The 20,592-nt window shown below is 39.6% G+C and overlaps 1 protein-coding gene across 1 annotated transcript in view; it reads right to left on the bottom strand.

Moving 5' to 3' along the window:
* MAP2K4 (mitogen-activated protein kinase kinase 4) overlaps nucleotides 1–20,592 on the bottom strand; it is a 132,843-nt gene that overhangs the window by 93,505 nt on the left and 18,746 nt on the right. Inside the window, exon 3 of the mRNA XM_032431939.1 lies at nucleotides 10,160–10,262. Within this exon, the coding sequence (XP_032287830.1) occupies nucleotides 10,160–10,262 (103 nt within the window). The remainder of the gene's footprint in view (nucleotides 1–10,159; nucleotides 10,263–20,592) is intronic.

The following is a 20,592-nucleotide window of genomic DNA, read 5'->3' as shown; positions in this document are numbered from 1 at the left end:
CATCTTTTCCTAACTGCTGGATAGTTTTGTTACTCTTTCCAGTGATTCTGTGTTTGTGCTTTGCCTAGACATATAAATATTTGGGAACAATATCATCACACTTCCTGTTTCTTTCTGATTTGTTCAGAATCTGTAATCATTCCCTCAAATGAGCTTAATTCATGCTCATTTCTTTTATCCCTAAATTAAGAAACAAATATTTAGACGATTAGTTGTAAAAGAAGCATATAATGCTTGACATAATTCTTATTATGTCAAGAAGCTTAATTTAATTTAATTTTTTTAAATTTTATTTTGTTAATCACCATACATTGTATCAGTAGTTTTTGATGTAGTGTTTCATGATTCATTGTTTGCGTATAACGCCCAGGGCTCCATTCAGTACGTGCCCTCTTTAATACCCATCACCAGGCTAACCCATCCCCCCACCCCCCTGCCCTCTAGAACCCTCAGTTTGTTTCTCAGAGTCCATATCCTCTCATGGTTCATCTCCCCCTCCGATTTCCCTCCCTTCATTTTTCCCTTCCTACTATCTCAATTTTAAATTTTAAAAGCCTATTAATGAAGAGATTTTCAGATAAACAGTTATCAGTCTCCCCTCCCCCCTCAAACACCAATGAAACAACAGAAAGGGATTTTTAAAATACCCAAACTCACAATGTAAAAGAGACTAGAAGAGACCACACTACGTGAGAAGTTGCAACACATTTTTGGAAGATCAAAAGTAAATGAACATTTAACAAGGCAGAAAAAAAGTAAAACTAAAAATAGCCTGCAAACAGAGGATACCAAAAAAAGTAAGTTGATTTGTACTACAGAAACCCAGAAAAGTTCAAAAATGAGAAGCATCAGTTAGGGATGAGGGATGGGGTTAAATCCAAAGGCAATATTAAAATCTACATATGGTGCAATTAGACCCCTGGATCCCCCCAACCAGGTGATGATCTCTCCTTCCCCTCAGCTGGTAAACAAGGCTGTATATTCTAGAGAAACTACCAGAAGAAAATGTAGTAAGGTGGATCAAGTAAAAGCCTATACAACAGAGATATACGTAGCTTCTTTTGCTTAGATCTACTGCAGAATTTTAGCAGCCTGACATATATACCTTCTCTCAGCAACCCAGGCTAATTCCCTCCTCGCTTTTTCCTCCCCTAGGAGGAAAAAAAAGAGATTTGCCCACGAGAAAAGAGAAGAAGACCTTCAGATCTGACATCTGGGAATCTTCCAAAGGAAATAATCAGACCTCTCTTCTTCACCTTACCATGAGTTCTCCCAATAAAATCACAAAGTTTCTAATCAACTTCTTGTTGCCTCATTTTGTGTGTGTGTTTACATATGTATGTGTGTGTGTGTGTGTGTGAGAGAGAGAGAGAGAGAAAGAGATAAACAAGGATCAAAAAAGACAAGACCAAAGAAGTGAAAATACAAAGTTGAAGGACAGAAAAAGTTAAGAAAACTAGGGGCTCAAACTAAGAGGTCCAGAGCCTGAAGTAGGGTTCTAGTAGAAGAGCTTCTGGAAAAGAGAAAATGAAAAGAATAAGAGAAGAATAAATCGTGCACTCTAGAATGAAAGATAGTGGTTTGAAAGAGACCACACCAAGAGCTCAGTGGAAGGAAAGAAGAAAGGAAGAGGAGAAAAGAAAGGACAATAAAACCAAAGCAGGAAAGTGAGATTTCAGACATGGGGGAAAAAGCCCAACCCTACAGTCATCCACAAAGGAAAAAACAGGTCACATTCCAGAGCTCAGGAATCACAGTGGCATGTAAGTTTTTACGAGTAACCCTGGAAGGTTGAAAACATTAGAGCAAGGCCTTCAAAACTCTGAAGAACAATTTCTACCCCGGAATTCTAAGGCCAATAAAGTTACTAATCTATCAAGAGGGTTAGACAAAGGCATTTTCAGACTTGCAAAGACCCCAAAACCCTACTTACTAGGAAAGAAAACTTATCTCAGGAAGCTATTAGAAGATATATAATCCCTCAAAATGGAGGGAAACTAAAAACCAATGAAAAAGAAAGAAAGAAAGAAAGACAGAAAGACATATATACATACATGAAATCCCAAGCCAGGGAATCCAAATCAGGAGAGTAACACAGACATTCACAAACCAATGCCAACAGCCATGAAGCTAGCCTAATATGCAACCACTCCAGATTACAGCAAGATTATGGCTGGATAGACAACTCTTAAAAAAAGAAGAACTGAATGATCACCTACTGTTTCATGCTGAGAGAAGATTCACAGTGAACCATTAAATGGGGAAATTATTAACTCTGAGGAAAACAAATTTGAATGAGAACAGTAATGTAATCTTACCGACTCAGTTGTAAACGATAATAAAAAAGAACACTCTGAAAAGATACGATGTCTCCTTTAAATAGTATGACTCCCTATTAATAGAGAGGTTTCCGGAAATATGCCCACAATACAAAAGCAAAGGACTTCTACAGCATTCTGAACTAAATCGGAACTCAAAGTCTTGCTGCCAGATCAGAAACAGTTGAAAAGCTCATGAAAAACCAAGAAATCGGACATTTCTTTAAAGAACAGAGCTTTGCGTCTCTATAGGTTAAAGAATCAGGGACACCTTTCAAGGTCAGCCTAAGTGTCTGGCTCAAGAACAAAGACACTTTAGAACACCAAAACAAAATTCATTTTTAGTAGACAAGCAACTCAACAGCATTTATTATTAATTTCTTGAAATATTCCAGAACAAACAGCCAATATCTCAGCTATAAACATCCAGCTTGAGGAGAATTATACTAGTGCATTTCCAGGGGTGGGGGTGGGGGGTGGGGGCCCACACAGAGATTCAGTTCAACCACAGCTATTACCGCTACGCTCTGTTGAGAATCCTGTCTCCCGTGAATCTCTAACTTAAGGAGACGTACCACAACCATCAGGTGCACAAGGTAGGATGTGGGACTGAGGAAAAGATTAAATACGTCTGAACTTTAAGAAGTACAATAATGCAAGCTCTGGAAGATGATCTCACTCAGCAGGATTATTCACTAGAGTCAAAAGGTAGAAATGCCCCAGTGTCCATCAACGTATGAACAGATAAACAAGATGCCATATATAAGTTCAGTACTATTCAGCCTTAAAAAGGAAATTGTGACACATACTACACATGGATAGAGTGTGAAGACGTTATGTTGAGTGAAATAAGCCAGACACAAAAGAACAAATACTGTATAATTCTGCTTATACGAGGTGCCTAGAATGACCAGATTCAGAGACGAAGTAGAACCAAGGCCAGCAGGAAGAGGGAGGGGAAGTTAGTGTTTAACGAATACACTTTGAGTTGGAGAAAATGAAGGCGTCCTGGAGGTGGACGGTAATGGCGGCTGTACAGTAATGTGAATATACTTAATGCCAATGAGCTGTACACCTGGAAATGGTTAAGATGGTGGTTAAGATGGTAAATGTTGTGTTATGTATATTTAGAACAGAGAGTCAGAAAGAAAAAGTTTGCAGCAGTAAATCTAAATCAGCCAAAAGTTAAAAGACCCCTTAGTATTTCACACATCTGGTGTTTTCAATTTTGGAGTACTACTTTGTACCTATAAATATTTCTACCATGACTGCCATTTTGTGAAAGTGCTCTACCACAGAAGTGTAGAGATTCCAAATTACGAGACCATCAAAAAATCTCAGAGATGAGGAAAAAAACTTTTAAGCTCATGTAGACTCACGGTTTTCACACTTAGGAATTAACCAGAGGTGTCCTAAGGGGCTACTTTAGGGAATGAGGGCAGTTAAGACTATAGAGCTCTCTCCCTCCTCAGAAACACTTAGCCTACGAGGCTTGTCCATAACATTTTATTTGAAGAAAGTAGCCCAAACCTGGCTTTCTCTCGCTCCCCTAATTCACCATCTAAAAGAATGAAAGTCACGGGGTGCCTGGGTGACTCAGTCGGTTAAGCATCCAACTCTTGATTTCAGCTCAGGTCACGATCGCAGGGTCTTGAGATCGAGCCCAAGTCGGGCTTTGCACTGGGCGTGGAGCCTGCTTAAAATTCTCTCTCTTGGGGCGCCTGGGTAGCTCAGTCGTTAAGCGTCTGCCTTCTGCTCAGGTCATGATCCCGGGGTCCTGGGATCAAGCCCCAAATCCAGCTCCCTGCTCCGCGGGAAGCCTGCTTCTCCCTCTCCCACTCCCCCTGCTTGTGTTCCCTCTCTTGCTGTGTCTCTCTCTGCCAAATAAATAAAATCTTTAAAAAAAAAAAAAACCTCTCTCTCTCCCTCTGCCACTCCCCTCCCATTCCCAACTCCCTCTCTCTTTCAAAAAAATAAATAAAATAAAATTACGAAAGTCACTTCTAATTCAACACATGAATTGACATCAAAGCACTAAGTGACACACTCAAGGTCACAGAGATGATGCTGATGATGCTGAGCTAGAAACCAGGACTTCAATATTAACTAAAATGGTTAATTCAAAATAATAAAGTTTAAAAGATAAGGTATCCATAATTTCACTGGGAATAGTGGCTAGATAATTTGTAGTTGCTCTATGCTTTACAATAAAGCTCTACTGGGTAGAGTTATCATGAAATTAAGAACACCACTAGTTATTAACTGGGGACTTTAAAACTTCTTTAAAACTACTTCCTAGATGTTCGATAGCACAAGTGAGCCTTTTTGTGCTCAAATGTAATGAAGATAAATGAGATCCCAGACATCTTCTTGGTCTCAACAAAGAGATTCCTTTAAACTTAGAACATATGGTTTCAAAATGTTTAGCTCAAGCCCCAAAATGTATCTGTCCTCATCATTATTTATTTCTCATGTCAGCATTGAAGCTAATGTTTCTTCTTGTACAATTCTGATATGCTGGGAAGATGAAAGGGCTGTTCTTTCAGGGTAACAGTTGTACTTGGTGCACTCTCAATGATTCGGTGCGCCGACAGCACTCACACAGTTACTCAGTGGGATGAAAGCACAGACCTAACAGTAGAATACCTAACTTCTGTTCATGCCAAATTTATATACAGAACAAGACCATAGCACAAGTCTGCCATATTTATAACAATACCCCTGTGGTACCAGGGAGACCTATAGCACCTCCTATAATTCAATCCTGAGAGAAATTAAAACGTAGCCACACACTTTTCCTTTAGCTTTTCCTTATATACTCTTTATGTTTACAGCTTAATCTTTCATTTAAAGAGCCAACAGACAAATGTTAACATCTGCTACATCCAGGTAGTAGTTTCAAGAGTTTCTATTACAATACCTTTTTCTATTTTAATGTGTGGGAAATACTTATAATTTTACATTTCCTGTTCAGGTTGTCTCCTCACTCTCTAAGGACTCACAGGAAAAGAACAATGGAAAAAAAAAAAAAAAGAAGAAACAATGAAGAAACAGAGATTTCGGCAAATTTCTGAATGCCTGAAAGCAGACAAAAATGTGTAGACAAAGCAAAAACTAATCAACTCCAAGAGAAGGGACTTCATAGTCTCAAAGACTTATTAGCCAACTGCAATGGAGGACCTTCTTTAGATCCTGCTTCAAACTATAAAAAAAAAATTTTTATGAAGTAACCTACTTATATGATGATATTAAAGAATTATTTATTCTACTAGATATAATAATGGTATTGTGATTATGATTTTAAAAAGGAGTCCCTATCTTTTAGAAATATATGTCGAAATAGTTATAGATGGAATCATGTCTGAGGTTTGGTTAAAAATAAGGAGGGTGGAGGAACAGATAAAACCAATTAACCACTGAACATTAACTACTGAAGCTTCTAAAGCTGATTGATAAATACATACAGATCCATCTATCACTCTCTAGTTCTGGATATATTTGCAACTTACCATAATAAGCAGTTAAAAAAAAAAAAAACAACAGTAATAGGGGCGCCTGGCTGGCTCAGTCAGTGGAGCGTGCAACTCTTGATCTTGGGGTTGTGAGTTGGAGCCCCACGTTGGGTGCAGAGATTACTTAAAAATAAAATCTTAAAAAAAAATTCATCTTCATTAAAATTTGAACCCTGCCCATCACTTAAAAAAAAAAAAAAAAAAAAGGAGAGAATTCCCTTAAAAAAAAAAGAATGAAACAGTAATAGAGAAAAGTACTACCCATAACACATGGTAGGAGGGGAACATGCAGCAGAGATGAGAAATAAACAATGATCCCAACAGGGCTGTAGAGAGGATGCAAAGTTGAAGGTATGAACACCTAGAAGCAGAAGAGTTCATTAAAATTCTTTCTGTAAGAAAGGTCTAGTCAGTTCTTCCTTTTCTCTCCACCTTCCCCCCAAAATAGAAAGAGGGCGTATCTTTAAGGAAAATAAACATATTATCTGGAGAGAATGAGTCCTCCTAGGGTGAATGTTGGCCCTACTCATTCAGGCATTTAAATATTCCTGACCTAACAGCCAGCTCTCAAACCATTCACAGAAAAGCAGTCAAGTCCACCAGTTGACCACCTATACCAGAGCTACCAATCAGCCTTCTAATTTCCTCATCCTCAACTATCAGTAGACAACCAAGAATTACAAGACACATGGAAAAAAACTAATACAAAGAACAAAGACAAAGATTAAAGAAAAACTGACCCTTGAAGAAATGGACTGCCTAGTGGATTAGAGAAAGATCTTCAAAATTCCAAATTTTACAACGATAAATTAAGAATAAGATACTAAGAAGAAGCCACAATCAACTCCTGGAAGTTAAAATCAATTGCCAAAATAGAATATTTCATAGAAGGATCAGAAAATAAAGGGGGGCGCCTGAGTGGCTCAGTCAGTTAAGCATCCAACTCTTGACTTCGGCTCAGGTCACGATCTCAGGGTCATGAGACTGAGCCTGACATGAGACTCTGTACTGCAAGTGCAGCCTGCTTAAGAGTCTCTCTCTCCATCTCATTCTGCCCCTCCCCTGCCCCCCTCCCCACCCCAGTCATGTGTGCTCTCTCTCTTTCTAGAAAAGAAGAAAGGAAAAAAGGAAGAAAGGAAGAGAAAGAAAGAAAGAGAGATCTAGAGGGAGATCTATAGAAAAAGAAAACAAAAAGATAAAAAGTATGGAAAAAAGTCACAGACCCAGGAAATTCAGAAAGTCCAATGTCCAAACAACAGGAGACTAGGAAAAACATGAAGGAATCAATCAAAAGAAAAGCAAAATTTTCTCAGAAACAGATACATGAATCTTGAAACTAAATTCTAGTGTACAGAAAGATGATCCAGACCTAGATGTATCTTCATATAACTACAGAACACCAAGAATAAAGAAAAAAATGCTAAAAGTTTCCAGTGATAGAAATAGGTAATCTATAAGTAACATCTCTGCTATAATTAAACAGATCTATACATAGTCCCCAAAACTGATCTTCTACATCCACTCACCAGAATGCCATTCTCCCCTCTCTACGTGTCTTCAAAACCTAATTCAAATCTTGTTCCTCTGTGAAGTGTTTCACCAAGCTGTTTATCCTAAAGTGATCTTACCCTCTCCTGCACCACCCATTTGACATTCAATCTGGATCACCTTATGCCTCACTTCTTGAATTGCTATACCCAACTTTATTTCTTAGAATTTTATTTAAACTGTCGGTTCTCAGAAAATAAGGTCACGGTCTTAAAATTTTAAATCTTCTACAGACTCTGCACCCAGGAGACATCAAATGCCAGACGGATGTGAAGGTAGTTCCTAGGGCATATCTTAACTTCATTTAGTTGCTTACATTTCATCTTATCTTTTCCTAAATTCATGAGCAAGTTTTCTATTTATATCTGTAACTAAAATTCAAGGACATTTTAGAAGGAGGAAATACAGCTAAGTGACACAGAGGTATCTTTTTGAAACACTCACATACTGCAAGTTATATTTTCTAATTGCAAACTACCCGCCCCAGACAGTGGCCGACAGTGGCTTTTACTGCCTGATAGTACAACTCAAAGGAGTAACACAGAAGGATCCCTTATGGAAGGGGGTAGGGAGGTCAAGGAGATATGCTGCCCTAAGTAGTGAAACAAATGTCTTTGACCAGTATCAATGCTAGTAGTTACCCGTTCCTGATCTACATAATAACAGACCAGTGCAATAATAAAATTCAAAGGAGGTCTGGATCTAAAATTTTTACATACCAGAATCAAAATCTAAAGATTCTTTTAAAAATATATATATATATTTTATTTATTTATTTGACAGAGAGAGACACAGTGAGAGAGGGAACACAAGCAGGGGGAGTGGGAGAGGGAGAAGCAGACTTCCCGCTGAGCAGGGAACCTGATGCGGGACTCGATTCCAGGACCCTGGGATCATGACCTGAGCCGAAGGCAGATGCTTAACGACTGAGCCACCCAGGCGCCCCTAAAGATTCTATCATAAAGTAAAAATGCTTATTACCATGTCCTCTCAAACTTTTAACATGTGCTGGGAAGAGACAAAAGATAAGAACCCTAGGTGGTTATAGGAATATTATGAAGTGGTATGTTTAAAAAAAAAAAAATTGATCGACTCAAGCTTTGGAAGAAAGCTTTTTTTCACCCAGTTTACTATTTGGGGGAGAAAAAAAAGATCTTGTCCATGAATTCCCTAATACATGAAACTCTCAAAGGAAGAGAGTATAAGTACGTAAATGTTTTTGCAATTCTAAATGAAAGTCAGGTTGTCTTTGTGTCCAAAAGAGATTAAAAAAAAAAAAAAGAAAGAAAGAAAGAGCTGTTAAGTCTGGCAATAACTACGTATCTTTTCTTTCTTAGACTTTGAATACGTGGTTCAGCTAGCTATCAAGGAAACAGAAATAGACCATGTTCAAGAATTAGTTTTGTACTAGCTCTCCCTAGAAATTCTAGGAAATGAGGAAGGAGGTTCTTTTAAGAATGTTTCCTTGCTGCCAGAGCTCTGACTAATTAAGAGGTACTAAGAGTTTCCTTCCTCAACATAGCCCCCACTCGATGTTTCAAAGGAGGTAAAGAGGCTAGGACTCTAAGCTGAGCTCCAACAAGAAATCTCATTATGATTGTATAACTTAATAAAATTAAAAGACACGATTCCCAGGCAAATGAACTGTTACTCCAGTTTTCATCTGTTTTAAAGTTACAAGTGAAAGTCTAAAAGCATGTACACACATCCACATTGCTCCCTTCTGCACACTGATGTTTTAAAAATCACAATACATTTTCAGCATTCCTACTGCAGAACACTCTACCTTCTACCAATTTGTTACTGTTTGCAAATACACTGTATGCCAGATGTCAAAAGGAAAGGAACCAGCAATAAATGTGCCCTTTTGGGGAAGCATAAATATATGTGTCGTCTAATAAGGCTTGAATAAAAATTGTTGAGGAATTATTAAAAACTACAAGATAATATACTCTCACCGCTTTTTTAACCAGACCTCCCATCGTTTGCTTTATTGTTCTCGATACCAGAAGTACGTAAGAATTATTTTTATGGGTATATATAAATGCGGAGCCACCGGCTTTGACCCTTCATGCTCCTGATAGGTCTTACGGGGGAGGAGGGAGGCATCGTCATTTAATACATCACTTCAAAGGTCTATAAGTATTACTCTGATAGTATTGTTTTAAATTAACAGATGTTTCTAAAACTTTAAGTGACCTTCAGTGAGATGCTAAAACATCATTTTTGTATTTTAATAAAAAATATTTAGGGAAAGAGTATGTGCATATATTTAGGGAATGATCTCAAAGTAATCACTGATACCCGTACACCGACACACACACATTCCTTCCGTGTACTGTGACGTGAACACCTCACAGGAGTGTCATCTATCCGGGACGGGGCTCTGCTTGATCACCCAGTAAGCGGGGACAATTTGTGCAGGTGCACAGGGGAGAGGTACGTTTCCTAAAGACCACTTACAATTTAACTGGAGATCCAGAAGGAAAGCTTTAAACAATATTCTCAGAGTTCAGTGAGAGAAAAACTGAAAAGATACCAACGTATCCAGATCTTCTGCTCTTTTCCCCCCCAAGTAAACTTTAACAAGGAAAACTGTGTGCACCTACTTCAGGCTACAGAATCAACAGCTTTCTGCTTAAGTTCAAAGAGTAATATTTCAAATGGCCCATAAGATAATGGAAATACCAACACCTCGACTTGGAAAAATTCATAAAATACAATTAACTTTGAAACCTCTGCTTGAGTTGAGTCTTTTAGTTGATTACCAGGAATACTCACATGTGTGGGTTTTGAACTCCTGTAGGGTTGGGATTCAGAGTAAACCTTGCTGTAGATTTGAAAGGTGGATTTGCAAAATTCAACTTCAGTGCTTTGCGTTTACCTAAGAAATAACAAATAAAAAGTAAAAGTTTCAAGTACTATAAAACAGATACTATTCTGAGGGCATAAGAAATTCACACCAAAAAGCAGAAAAATTTGTTTTAACATACAGTTAATATCATATTTTGAAAGGCAACAAAGAATTTCTCAGAATTAAGAAAAAGTAAATAGAAATGAACTAAAGTTGTTATTAACCACAAATCACCCATTATGCTCCAATACAATAGAAAACAATGCTTCAAGTTTATATTGTTCAGAGATGCTAACACTTCTGCAAATGAAAATACCTCTATAAAAATCATATACCTCAACAGATACACTGAAAATACTAAAATATTACCACCTTTCCAGGGTTACACTTCAACGCCTTCATTTAATAAAATGATTTTCCCTCAAACATAATATGAACAACTGAGTGAAGAATCCAAGAAGCAGTTTACAACCATAACGAGCTAAAAAAAAAAACAAAACAAAACCATCATGGCACTGTCAGCTTGAAGTTGGTAACACGGGTATTTCAAATAATCACTTATTTGGAGCAATTTCTTTGGGATAGGGAGGTAAGGTAACACTGTTTTATATCATACAAACAAAACATGTCTGGTACAGAAAAGCCGGAAAATTCAGAAAAGATAAAGAAAACAAAAATATACAAAATATTATATATACACCTACAGAATATATGGGTTTTTTAAAATATTTGTATATTACATACATTTCTAAGTCCAATTATCCCAGAATAATCATTGTCTCTTAGAAACTACTGCCCTTATGTAGATACACATTTTTTTCTCTACAATTAAAATCAGACCACAATACGTTTTGTAACATGCTTTGCTCATTGACCATGACTATGTCAATAAATCTTAAAAATCATTTCTTTGGGATTGTACTGTATGGAGACACAGGTATATTAAGGATACTTTTCCAGCATATACTCTTCACAGTTTATTATGCCTTTATCTACCTTCTCAAACAACTCCTCTGCAATCCAAACACTTTCCCACCCCAGTGGATCTGGAAGATGTATGAAGGGGCTCATTCTGTTCGGCCTGGTGCTTTCGGTGAGATCTGCAAGTCTGAATGTGCCATACCAGTTGGGCAGGACCGCAGACAAGAGCACAGAGCTCCTGGCCGTGGCTCCTGGATCAGCTCTCGGGGATGGGCCTGTCTGCAGGATAACGTGAATTCCCAAGAAGACCAGACACATTTTCAGAAGTAAGCATACTACAACCTGAATTTCCCATGTAACTTGCCCATTCAGGTACCAAACATATATTTTATTTTTTAAAGATTTTTATTTATTTGACAGAGAGAGAGCACAAGTAGGCAGAGGGGCAGGCAGAGGGAGCGGGAGAAGCAGGCTCCCTGCTGAGCAGGGAGCCCGGTGCAGGGCTCGAACCCAGGACCCTGGGATCATGACCTGAGCCGAAGGCAGATGCTTAACGACTGAGCCACCCAGGTGCCCCCTCTACAGAGTTGTAAATGTTCCTGGTTATCAAATTATTAAAGAGAAATAACTTTAATTTATGCCAAGACAAATTTGTTTGAAAATAATAATAGAAAAAAATCCCATTTATAATAGTAGCAAAAAATAAATGTAGCCAGAAATATGTAGCATCTTTATGAGGAAAACGGTAATATTCTCCTGAGTAACTTAAAAATCTTTAGTACGTGAAGGGACTTAACATTTCCCGATGATAAGAACCTATTCTGTAAGAGGTCAACTTTCCCCAGATTAGATTTATATCAATTTTAACACATATCCTCATAAGAGTTTTAAATTAAGTTTTATTTGACAGCAAGTGGAGGAAGGACAGTCAACCTATACGTGCAAAAGGTACTCTTTTTACAGCAAACTGGGCTGCATTGAAAAGCCAACTCTGTACATTACCAAAAAAAACCACCAAAACTTAAAAAAATTTAAATGAAAGCTGGGGAAAATCCTTCCAATACAAAATGAGAAACTCTAAATATAAAAAGACATCACACAAGTCAAGAAAAATAGAAAAATTGGCAAGGGTCTGAACAGTAAAGCAAAACTGAGAAAAAATTATGAAAGGCACTCACTAACACCAAAAACAGAAGTTTTATTTATGCAAGGGGTGCCTGGTCTGTTAAGTCCGGTAAGTGGCCGACTCTTGATTTCGGCTCAGCTCATGATCTTGGCTCAGGTCATGATCTCAGGATCCTGGGATTGGGCCCCACATCAAGCTCCCTGCTCAGTGAAGGGTCTGCTTGGGATTCTCTCTCTCCCTCTCCCTCTGCCCCTTCCCAAACCCCCCCACCCTCCACGCACTCTCTCTCTCAAATAAATAAATAAAATCTTAAAAAAGAAAAAAAAAAAGGTTTTGTTCATGTGAAATTGGCAAAGCTCAGGTCTCATTTTATACATACACCAATTTTTTTCAATGATAATGTGCTAATCAACGTGACAGGTAAAAGAATCACTAGTACAATACATTGCTGGTAAAAAAGTAAACTGAGAGAAGTTTTTCTCATGAAAGGTTCAGCAATATACAAGAAAAAACTTTTCATGAAAATGCTCTTTTGCTTCTTAGAAATGTGTCTTCAGGAAATTTAGAGGCAGAGGACTGTCCCCAGGTCTTGCAACCTAACGGAATCTGCCTGCTAGATTTGGAAACTGCTTGGGTCCGCGGCCTCCTTTCTTCCTTCAGTGTTCTCCCGTTTTGAACCAGTCTCTCTAGAACCGGGTTCCAAAGCCTGACCCACCCCGGTGGTTTGGAAGCAAGTGACCTGTCTTGTTTCCAGGTCTGCAGAGGGAGAGGAATTCTGTGTCACAATGGATCGTGCTCCGTCTCGCCCACACCTGATACGGATGATTCTGAGGAGGAGACTGGAGCCTGTCGAGCAGATGGTGTCTAGATCAGATGTGGGTTTGAGCTGACACTGTAATGAGCTGACACTCCGGGGGATGCCGGAGCAGGGTGAACGTACTTTGTGCACGGGTCGGATGTGTACTGTGAGATGTAAGTGAAAATGGTGGCCCTCAAAGACAACAGGTCCTAACCGATTCCTGGAACCTACGAATGTTACTTTATAGGGCAAGGTTTCTGGAGATAAAAATAAGGTAAGGACCTTTGTAATCATAAATCTGAATGAGCTCAATGCCCATAAACTCCCCAAATCAAAAGCTGAATACCAACTGTCACGTGGTGTGTCTGAAACCACGACAATCTCTATATGGTGAAAAACTGAAAACACACTAGGATCAAAGGCAGGACAATAACAGAACAAAGAATCATCATGAAAACCATCCAGAGAAAAACACCAAAATTGGCCCTTTCTTCAAAAGCTGAATTTGAGGGGACAGTAGCTAACCTCTGCAGGCAGATAAATTCTATTACAACAATGAAAACTCACTCGAACTGCTTCCTTGAAAATAAATATTTATATAAACACACACACAGAGATGCTTTCTCAGCACTGCATTCACATTTAAACAAAAATAAACGGGGGCCTTTAAAGGACATTTCCTGCATAAATGGACAAGCACACAAATGCAGCACAATGTGGCTTCCATAAGTTAGATGTGGACACACTCCACGCTTCAAACATATCTGCAACCATCTTGAGAACTGTCCAAGCATATATTCTGATCGTCTACCAACAGAACGCGCTAAATAATTCTATAAAAGTTCACAGCATAAGCAGAGCTGACTCAGAGGCTGAAACTGGTGCCAGGGGATGTAGGGTAAGGTCAAGTTATGTGGGCTCTTCCAGCAGGTCTCCCCACTCTCCAAAGGATGATCATTTTGAGACTAACTCACAAGGCAGTCTTGAGGAGGAGAAGGAAGACCCCAGTCAGTCAAGAATGAGATTCAGGGAGAGGCAGAAAGAGACAGCTTTTACAATACTTTAGTGAGGCTACCTCTGGCTATTGATGAGCTTTTTTTTTTTCTTTTTTCCCCCCAGCATTTCTTCTTCTCCCATTTACTTTCTCTAAGTAAGAAATGTTATTAGGACTCATCCTTCTCATCTTTACTTCTCTTTCTCAAGGTCCCGCAAAACCTAAACCCTAAAGGCAACCAACTCATCACTATGCACGCACTTATTTTTAAAGCCAAAACTACAAGCAAATACGACATTAGAGCAACATGGATTTTTTTTCAAAAGCCTGCAACAACTTCCACAGGGATAAAGGGCATAAGGAAGGAAGTGGTACTACAAATGGCCTGTGGAGATTTTTAGAAGCTAACAGAGATTAAAGTATTAGTACAACAAATGTTGATCAAAAGAGATTATATATTTGTGATTATAATTCCCCCTTTGGTGACAGTGTCACCAAATAATCAATTCCTAACCAGTCAGCAGAGATAAACAGAGCCTCCTCTTTATCTAGAGCAGGATAGAAACCAGGTATGATTAAACATCTTAAATTATTCATATGGAAGGAGCTTCCTGTGAGAGAAGGCTGTCTGTATACTTAAAAACTAAGTTCAGCACCTGATACAGAAAATGCTTTCAAATGTGTATTAGATCAGTCTAACAATAAATTTCACATGGATAGCCCCAGATAACTCAGATGTGGGGCAAATTAGCTAGGATATTTCTGCTGTTTGTATTCTAGAACCCTGATTCTTAAGGACAACAGTCTCTGTCCTCATCCCATCATACTTCCAAGGAACTGCTATATTCCTTAGGGTAATACTGCCCAACTTTCTTATGCTGTGGCTCACACGGAATATAAGGACACCTGTTCAACACACTGGGAGGATCAAAATCACAGTCGGTTCAGCAGCCTCATGCCCCGCTCAGCCACTCCAAAGACTGGGGATCGACCTCTTTGCACCACCCTTGAGGTTCTGGTTTCAAAGCTCTGTCTTAAGAAAACATCCAGAAATTTTAAACAACCTTTCCTACATCATCCATATCCAACTTCTTCTTCAGACTTCTCATGAGAGAAGCAGTATCAAGGATGGGATCTTGAAGAAGATTCTAAACTATGATTCTGAAGAACAAGGATTTATCCAAGCATATCCATACTCACTAAGGCCTGGGAATGTGTTTTGCTTTTCTTCTGACCAGAGAGCAACTCACAGACTCACAGAATACTAACGGTGGAAGGAAGACATCTTTCAACTTCATTTAGCCTTAAGCAAGAGGACAAAGAGCCCTGAATATTCTCCCTCCATTAACTTCTCAAGCAATACAAATCTTTAACATCACTTTCCACAATCAGCTAAGCTGACCCAGTAGTTGAGTTCAACCTTGGTCAAAAATTCCATCCAAGAGCAGCTGAGAGTCTACCAACCAATCAACTATGGATGATGACCACTCTCTGCAATCTAGGTTATCCCTCCCCAACCTTCCACAAATGAGGAAAAAGTAGCATTTCCTAAGCACTATCTCTAGTTTCCAAAACATCAAAACCAGCCTGTCCTCAGAGAGATGCTATGTTTACATGGGGTCTGCCTTGTCACCTCTCCCATCCTTCTCAAGCCTGTTCCCATCATCAAATTGTGAGCAATTTTCTGTTCTAAATGTATAACTATCTTGATTTATCTTTGAATTCTACACATCACCTGTAACGGGTAGCTACAACAAAATGGCAGTTCAACAAACATTTACTGAATTAGATTAGATTTTTTTTTTTTTTTTTACCAACATTGCACTACCTTCTCATACAACCTAGTGGGCTTATTTTCTTTTATATCATAGGAAAGCAAGATTCTGCTATCCTTACAGTAAGAATCAGAGAACCAGAATCTTCCCACCCAACCTGTAAGAATGGAGAGCATCTCCAAACTATTGTAGTCAATCTACATATCTTCAACACCAGTGATTTCACCAAATCTGAAAAAGCAACAGTAAAATTTCTTATTGCCGATGGCAATAAAGATGACTGAAAGATGGGCAATAGATGCATCTAGAAGGTGGCCTTTTTGATATAATGTTAATGGATCACCGTGCTTTATGCGCTAGATTGTTACCAAAAGAGCCACCAATGAATCACCTCTTTACAATGTGACTTTACTGCTCCTCCCATCAAGAGGTGGAGTCTATTTCTGTACTTCTTGAATCAGGCTGGGCTTTGGACTCGCTGTGATCCCAAGAATATAGCAGAAAGGATGTCGTAGGACTTCCAGAGCTAAGCCTTCCACGTTCACCCTCTTGCCAAGTGACCAAGTCTAAAGATGAAGCAGCTCAGTCTAGCTTCCTTGATGATGAAAATCCACATGCAACAAGAGGTCCAGAGATCCCAGCCATCCCATCTGAGCTTAGTCTCCAACAACAGACCTACTAGCTAAATGCAGACGTGCTACAGAGCCCAGGTGAGACCAGCACAACCACCAGCCAACTAACAAACAGAATCATAAAAATTAAACAGCTGCTCTTTAAAACCACTACTCAGAAGCCAAAGGAGCTAGGGAGGAAGCATCAAAAAGCAGTAAGAATCAGTCCCTCTTAAGGAAGCCCCACTGCCCCCACAAGGGATCTCCTAGAACCTAGCACAGGAAAAAGTGAGAACTAGCACTACAGTGAACAAGTCGCTCGTAGAACACCTTCAAAAACATGAGTGACTGACCTACCAGGAACCAGAGCATCCCACCAGGGACGGAGGGAAAAAGACTGCCTGAAATTCTCATTTCTCTCTTGGCTCTAACTCTTAGTACCTCATTTTCAAAACAGAATACCCAAAGTCACTTGTTAAATTATCTGCAATCACTGGTTATAAAATGAGGAACACACAATTTCAACTAAGCAACTTTATATTCAAACAATCTCAGAAATGAAATAAAGTGGTAGACAAGAACTTACCCCCATTCCTTTTCCTACCACAATTCCTACAGTGGTGAGTGCCCTAACTTATTTGATAAGCTCAAGAGAATAAGACAGGAAGGATGTGAGACTCGGAATCGGAAGAAACGGATGACTTTGTCAGTTCCTTCCCAGACTGGAGGCGCAGGCAACCTGAATATTAAATGGGTCCCTGTCAGCTAATACTGTATTGTCCGTCTCCTCCTCCAGCCTGATACAAAAGAGTGAACGAGTTCCAAAAATTTATAAAAATCTCACTTAGAACTCTGAACTCCCATCAAGAAAAGAAAACACGGTCACTCGTCCATGCAGCTAAGCAGTTTGGAAACTGGACTGTTCTGAGTTTAAGAAACAAACAAAAATATGCCGACAGGCCCTTTCGGCACCCAGTTCAACACGTTTGTGTGCAAGATGGATTCGGGGGGGGTGGGGGGTAACTGGCGCGGCCAGAGGTGCAGAAAGATCACACTTACACACCAGCTGTCGTGCCAGGTAATACAGACAAAAAGACAGACACGGCAGCTGACCTGTCCACAAAGGCTGTGCTGTTTGGTATCCTAGCAAAATTAAAAAGGAACATGGTAGGAGGCGGCTAAATGGCAGGAATAGGGGAGAAAATTACTTCTGCTAGGTGCCAAATGACTATCACTGAAATACTGATCAAGATAAAACAGGGGTGCTTCTCTGGTCAAGCAGCCGACACACCCGTAAAACCAAGAGAAAAACAGTCCCTTACCGACCTGCAGTGTGACGCCCGTGCTGGGGATTCACACGCCTTAAAAGTGCAATGGCTGGTAAACACTAACTATGAAAAAATGGTAACTACTCTGATATTAGCTGTAAGTATTAAAACCTAATTGAAAAGTTAATTAAATTATTAAATTCCCTAAAAAGGAAAAAACTGGAATGTGCCTGATACCTTTTAAGTCAACAAAATATATGAGCAACAAAGAAAGAAAGAAATTCACCTTGCTTTGAAGATTCCTTTTAACTCCTGTGCCAATAAAAATCCCTGTTCTTACCCAAAGCCAACACCCCAATGGTGTCCAATCAGAAGCTAGGAAAACCAATAGGGAGCGGTAAAGGCAGGCTACCTAGTCTTGAGACTCAGCTCCACCACGGATTAGCTGTATACTCTTGGGCAAGTGCCTTCACTCTCTGCCACAGTCCCCATTCCTGCCACATGGGACTAACAGTCCCCTCCTCAGAGCAGGGTGGCAGGAGCAAAGGTGTTACTGTGGACGACAGGGCCAGCTGTCACTCACTGGCTCCCACCTTGTATTACCAGTTGTATCTGGGTTTACAGTGGCAAGGTCCCGAACCAGGGTGGGAGGTCACTGACACCCGTGCTTCCTAAACGTTAAACATTCTCCTCACCGGACAAGCTTGGGCCTCGGGGACTCTGCTGCCAAAGAAAGAACCGAAATAATTCACTTTCAACCTTGCCCACCTCTGGCAGATGATTCATACAGCTCTCCCCCGGGTAGAGAGATTTTTGTAACCTGGAGTATCAAGGACTCTGTCAGTCCTCTGTCGGTGCCTGAAGGGGCACACTGCTCTGACACAGAGATGTAATAATTTCTAGCAGATTCTGTGGACTCCAGGCAAAGGCAAAAGAAGCATTTTACTTGTTGGAGACTGCATTTTACTAGGAGACCTTGTTTGGTTAACAAAAATCCTCAGGGAGAGTGTGAAGGCTGAAAAGCCCCCAACTCGCTCCCAAAGGGGATCATCCAACAAAGAAAAAAAAATTTTTAACTCATCTTCCATCATAGTAAAATGGAGAGTTTAACAAGTTTCATGGAATGAAGCACACAATATGCCCTAACATCCTCCCGAACCTAACATTAGAAACTCATACTGATTCTTCATTCTCAGATTCCACTAACCATCAACTCTGACATTGATTACATGCCCCTCTATGGTCACCAGTAATTTTGCCTCAATGATGCTCAATGTCACTATTATGAGTTTCTACAGGTGGCCTCCATGCCTAGAATTACACCTTACGTGTAAATCCTTAATGTCCATTCAGTAAACAAATGAACAGAGGCAAATAAATGAACAAATTATTGCTGTGAATATAAACTGCCCCACTTTCTGGAGGACAATATCTTGCAAACATTTCAAAATGTCCTTAAAGATTAATGCAGTAATTCCATTTCCTAAGAAGTCATCCTTTAGGAAGTTAAAGATTATGCAAAGAAAGTTATTCAAAGTAGTGATATTTATGTTAAATTAGATGAAAAATCATCCATAACTGGAATACTACACTACCACCCAAAAAACACCATAAAAGACTACTGATGTGAGGAAATGTTATTAATAGTAAGGGTCTTTTTTTTTCAATCAAGCAGTAAATAATGTGTCTGATAAATTATTTTAGTGAAGCATATGTGCATATAACCATTTATAATATACACACAGGTCATTCTCCAAAAGTTCAACTGGTGATTAGTTCAAGGTGCTAGAATTATGGGTGTTTTTTTTTTTACTTTTCTGTGTTTCCGTTTTTATACACTAAGCATTTACTGTTTCTGTTTCAATTATAACCTCCTTGATACTCAAACCAGATTTTTCTAAGAGACCAATCTGTTCTCTAAACCCAAACTTACTGAGGCCTAGAGAACAAGTAAAATGGCCTTAAAAATACAAATACAGGCGGGGCGCCTGGGTGGCTCAGTCGTTAAGTGTCTGCTTTCGGCTCAGGTCATGATCCAGGGTCCTGGGATGGAGCCCCGCATCGGGCTCCCTGCTCGGCGGGAAGCCTGCTTCTCCCTCTCCCACTCCCCCTGCTTGTGTTCCCTCTCTCACTGTGTCTCTCTCTGTCAAATAAACAAAATCTTAAAAAAAAAAAAAATACAAATACAGGCACTTTCATATTTCTGCTCATACAACTCGGGACATTTCCATACCCCTAAAACCTGGTAATATTTCACAAATGATAGCTTTTGAGATTTTTTTAAGGTGTATCAGCTAAAGTTAACAATATTTTAATCTCCAGCAAAACAGGAAAACCTTATCCAACACAATTCCTTCCCTCCAAAATTCACGCACCAATGATTTTGGAAGCACAGCCTCCATGGGAATCTGAGAGTGGGAATTCCAGGTACACACCCACCTTGAGAAGGTTCCAACGGATACCCAAGAGCTGCCACCCGTTACTGCCAGCACAGGTCTACCCGGTTCAGGGGAGAAGAGAAAGAATGTGCTAGTAATTCTGAGCTCTTCATTTGTCTCCAGCTCATGTAGAGTTCTCTTTTCCACCACCGCCCTTCACAACTCTTTCTTCATACAACAGACCTGACCTGGGGGCGCCTGGGTGGCACAGCTGGTTTGAACATCCGACTCCTGGTTTCTGCTCAGGTCGTGATCACAGGAACCTGAGTTCGAGCCCCGTGTCAGGCTCCATGCTCAGCCCAGAGTCTGCTTCTCCCTCTGGCTCTGCCTCTCCCCTGCTCTCCTTCTCTATCAGATAAATAAATAAAACCTTAAAAAAAAAAAAAAGGCCTGACCTGCTACACACCTGCACAAATTGCATTCCCACA

Source organism: Phoca vitulina, unplaced genomic scaffold (assembly GCF_004348235.1).
Source record: "Phoca vitulina isolate PV1807 unplaced genomic scaffold, GSC_HSeal_1.0 scaffold47, whole genome shotgun sequence".
Classification (NCBI taxonomy): domain Eukaryota; kingdom Metazoa; phylum Chordata; class Mammalia; order Carnivora; family Phocidae; genus Phoca; species Phoca vitulina.
This window is presented reverse-complemented; position numbering and strand designations above follow the sequence as displayed.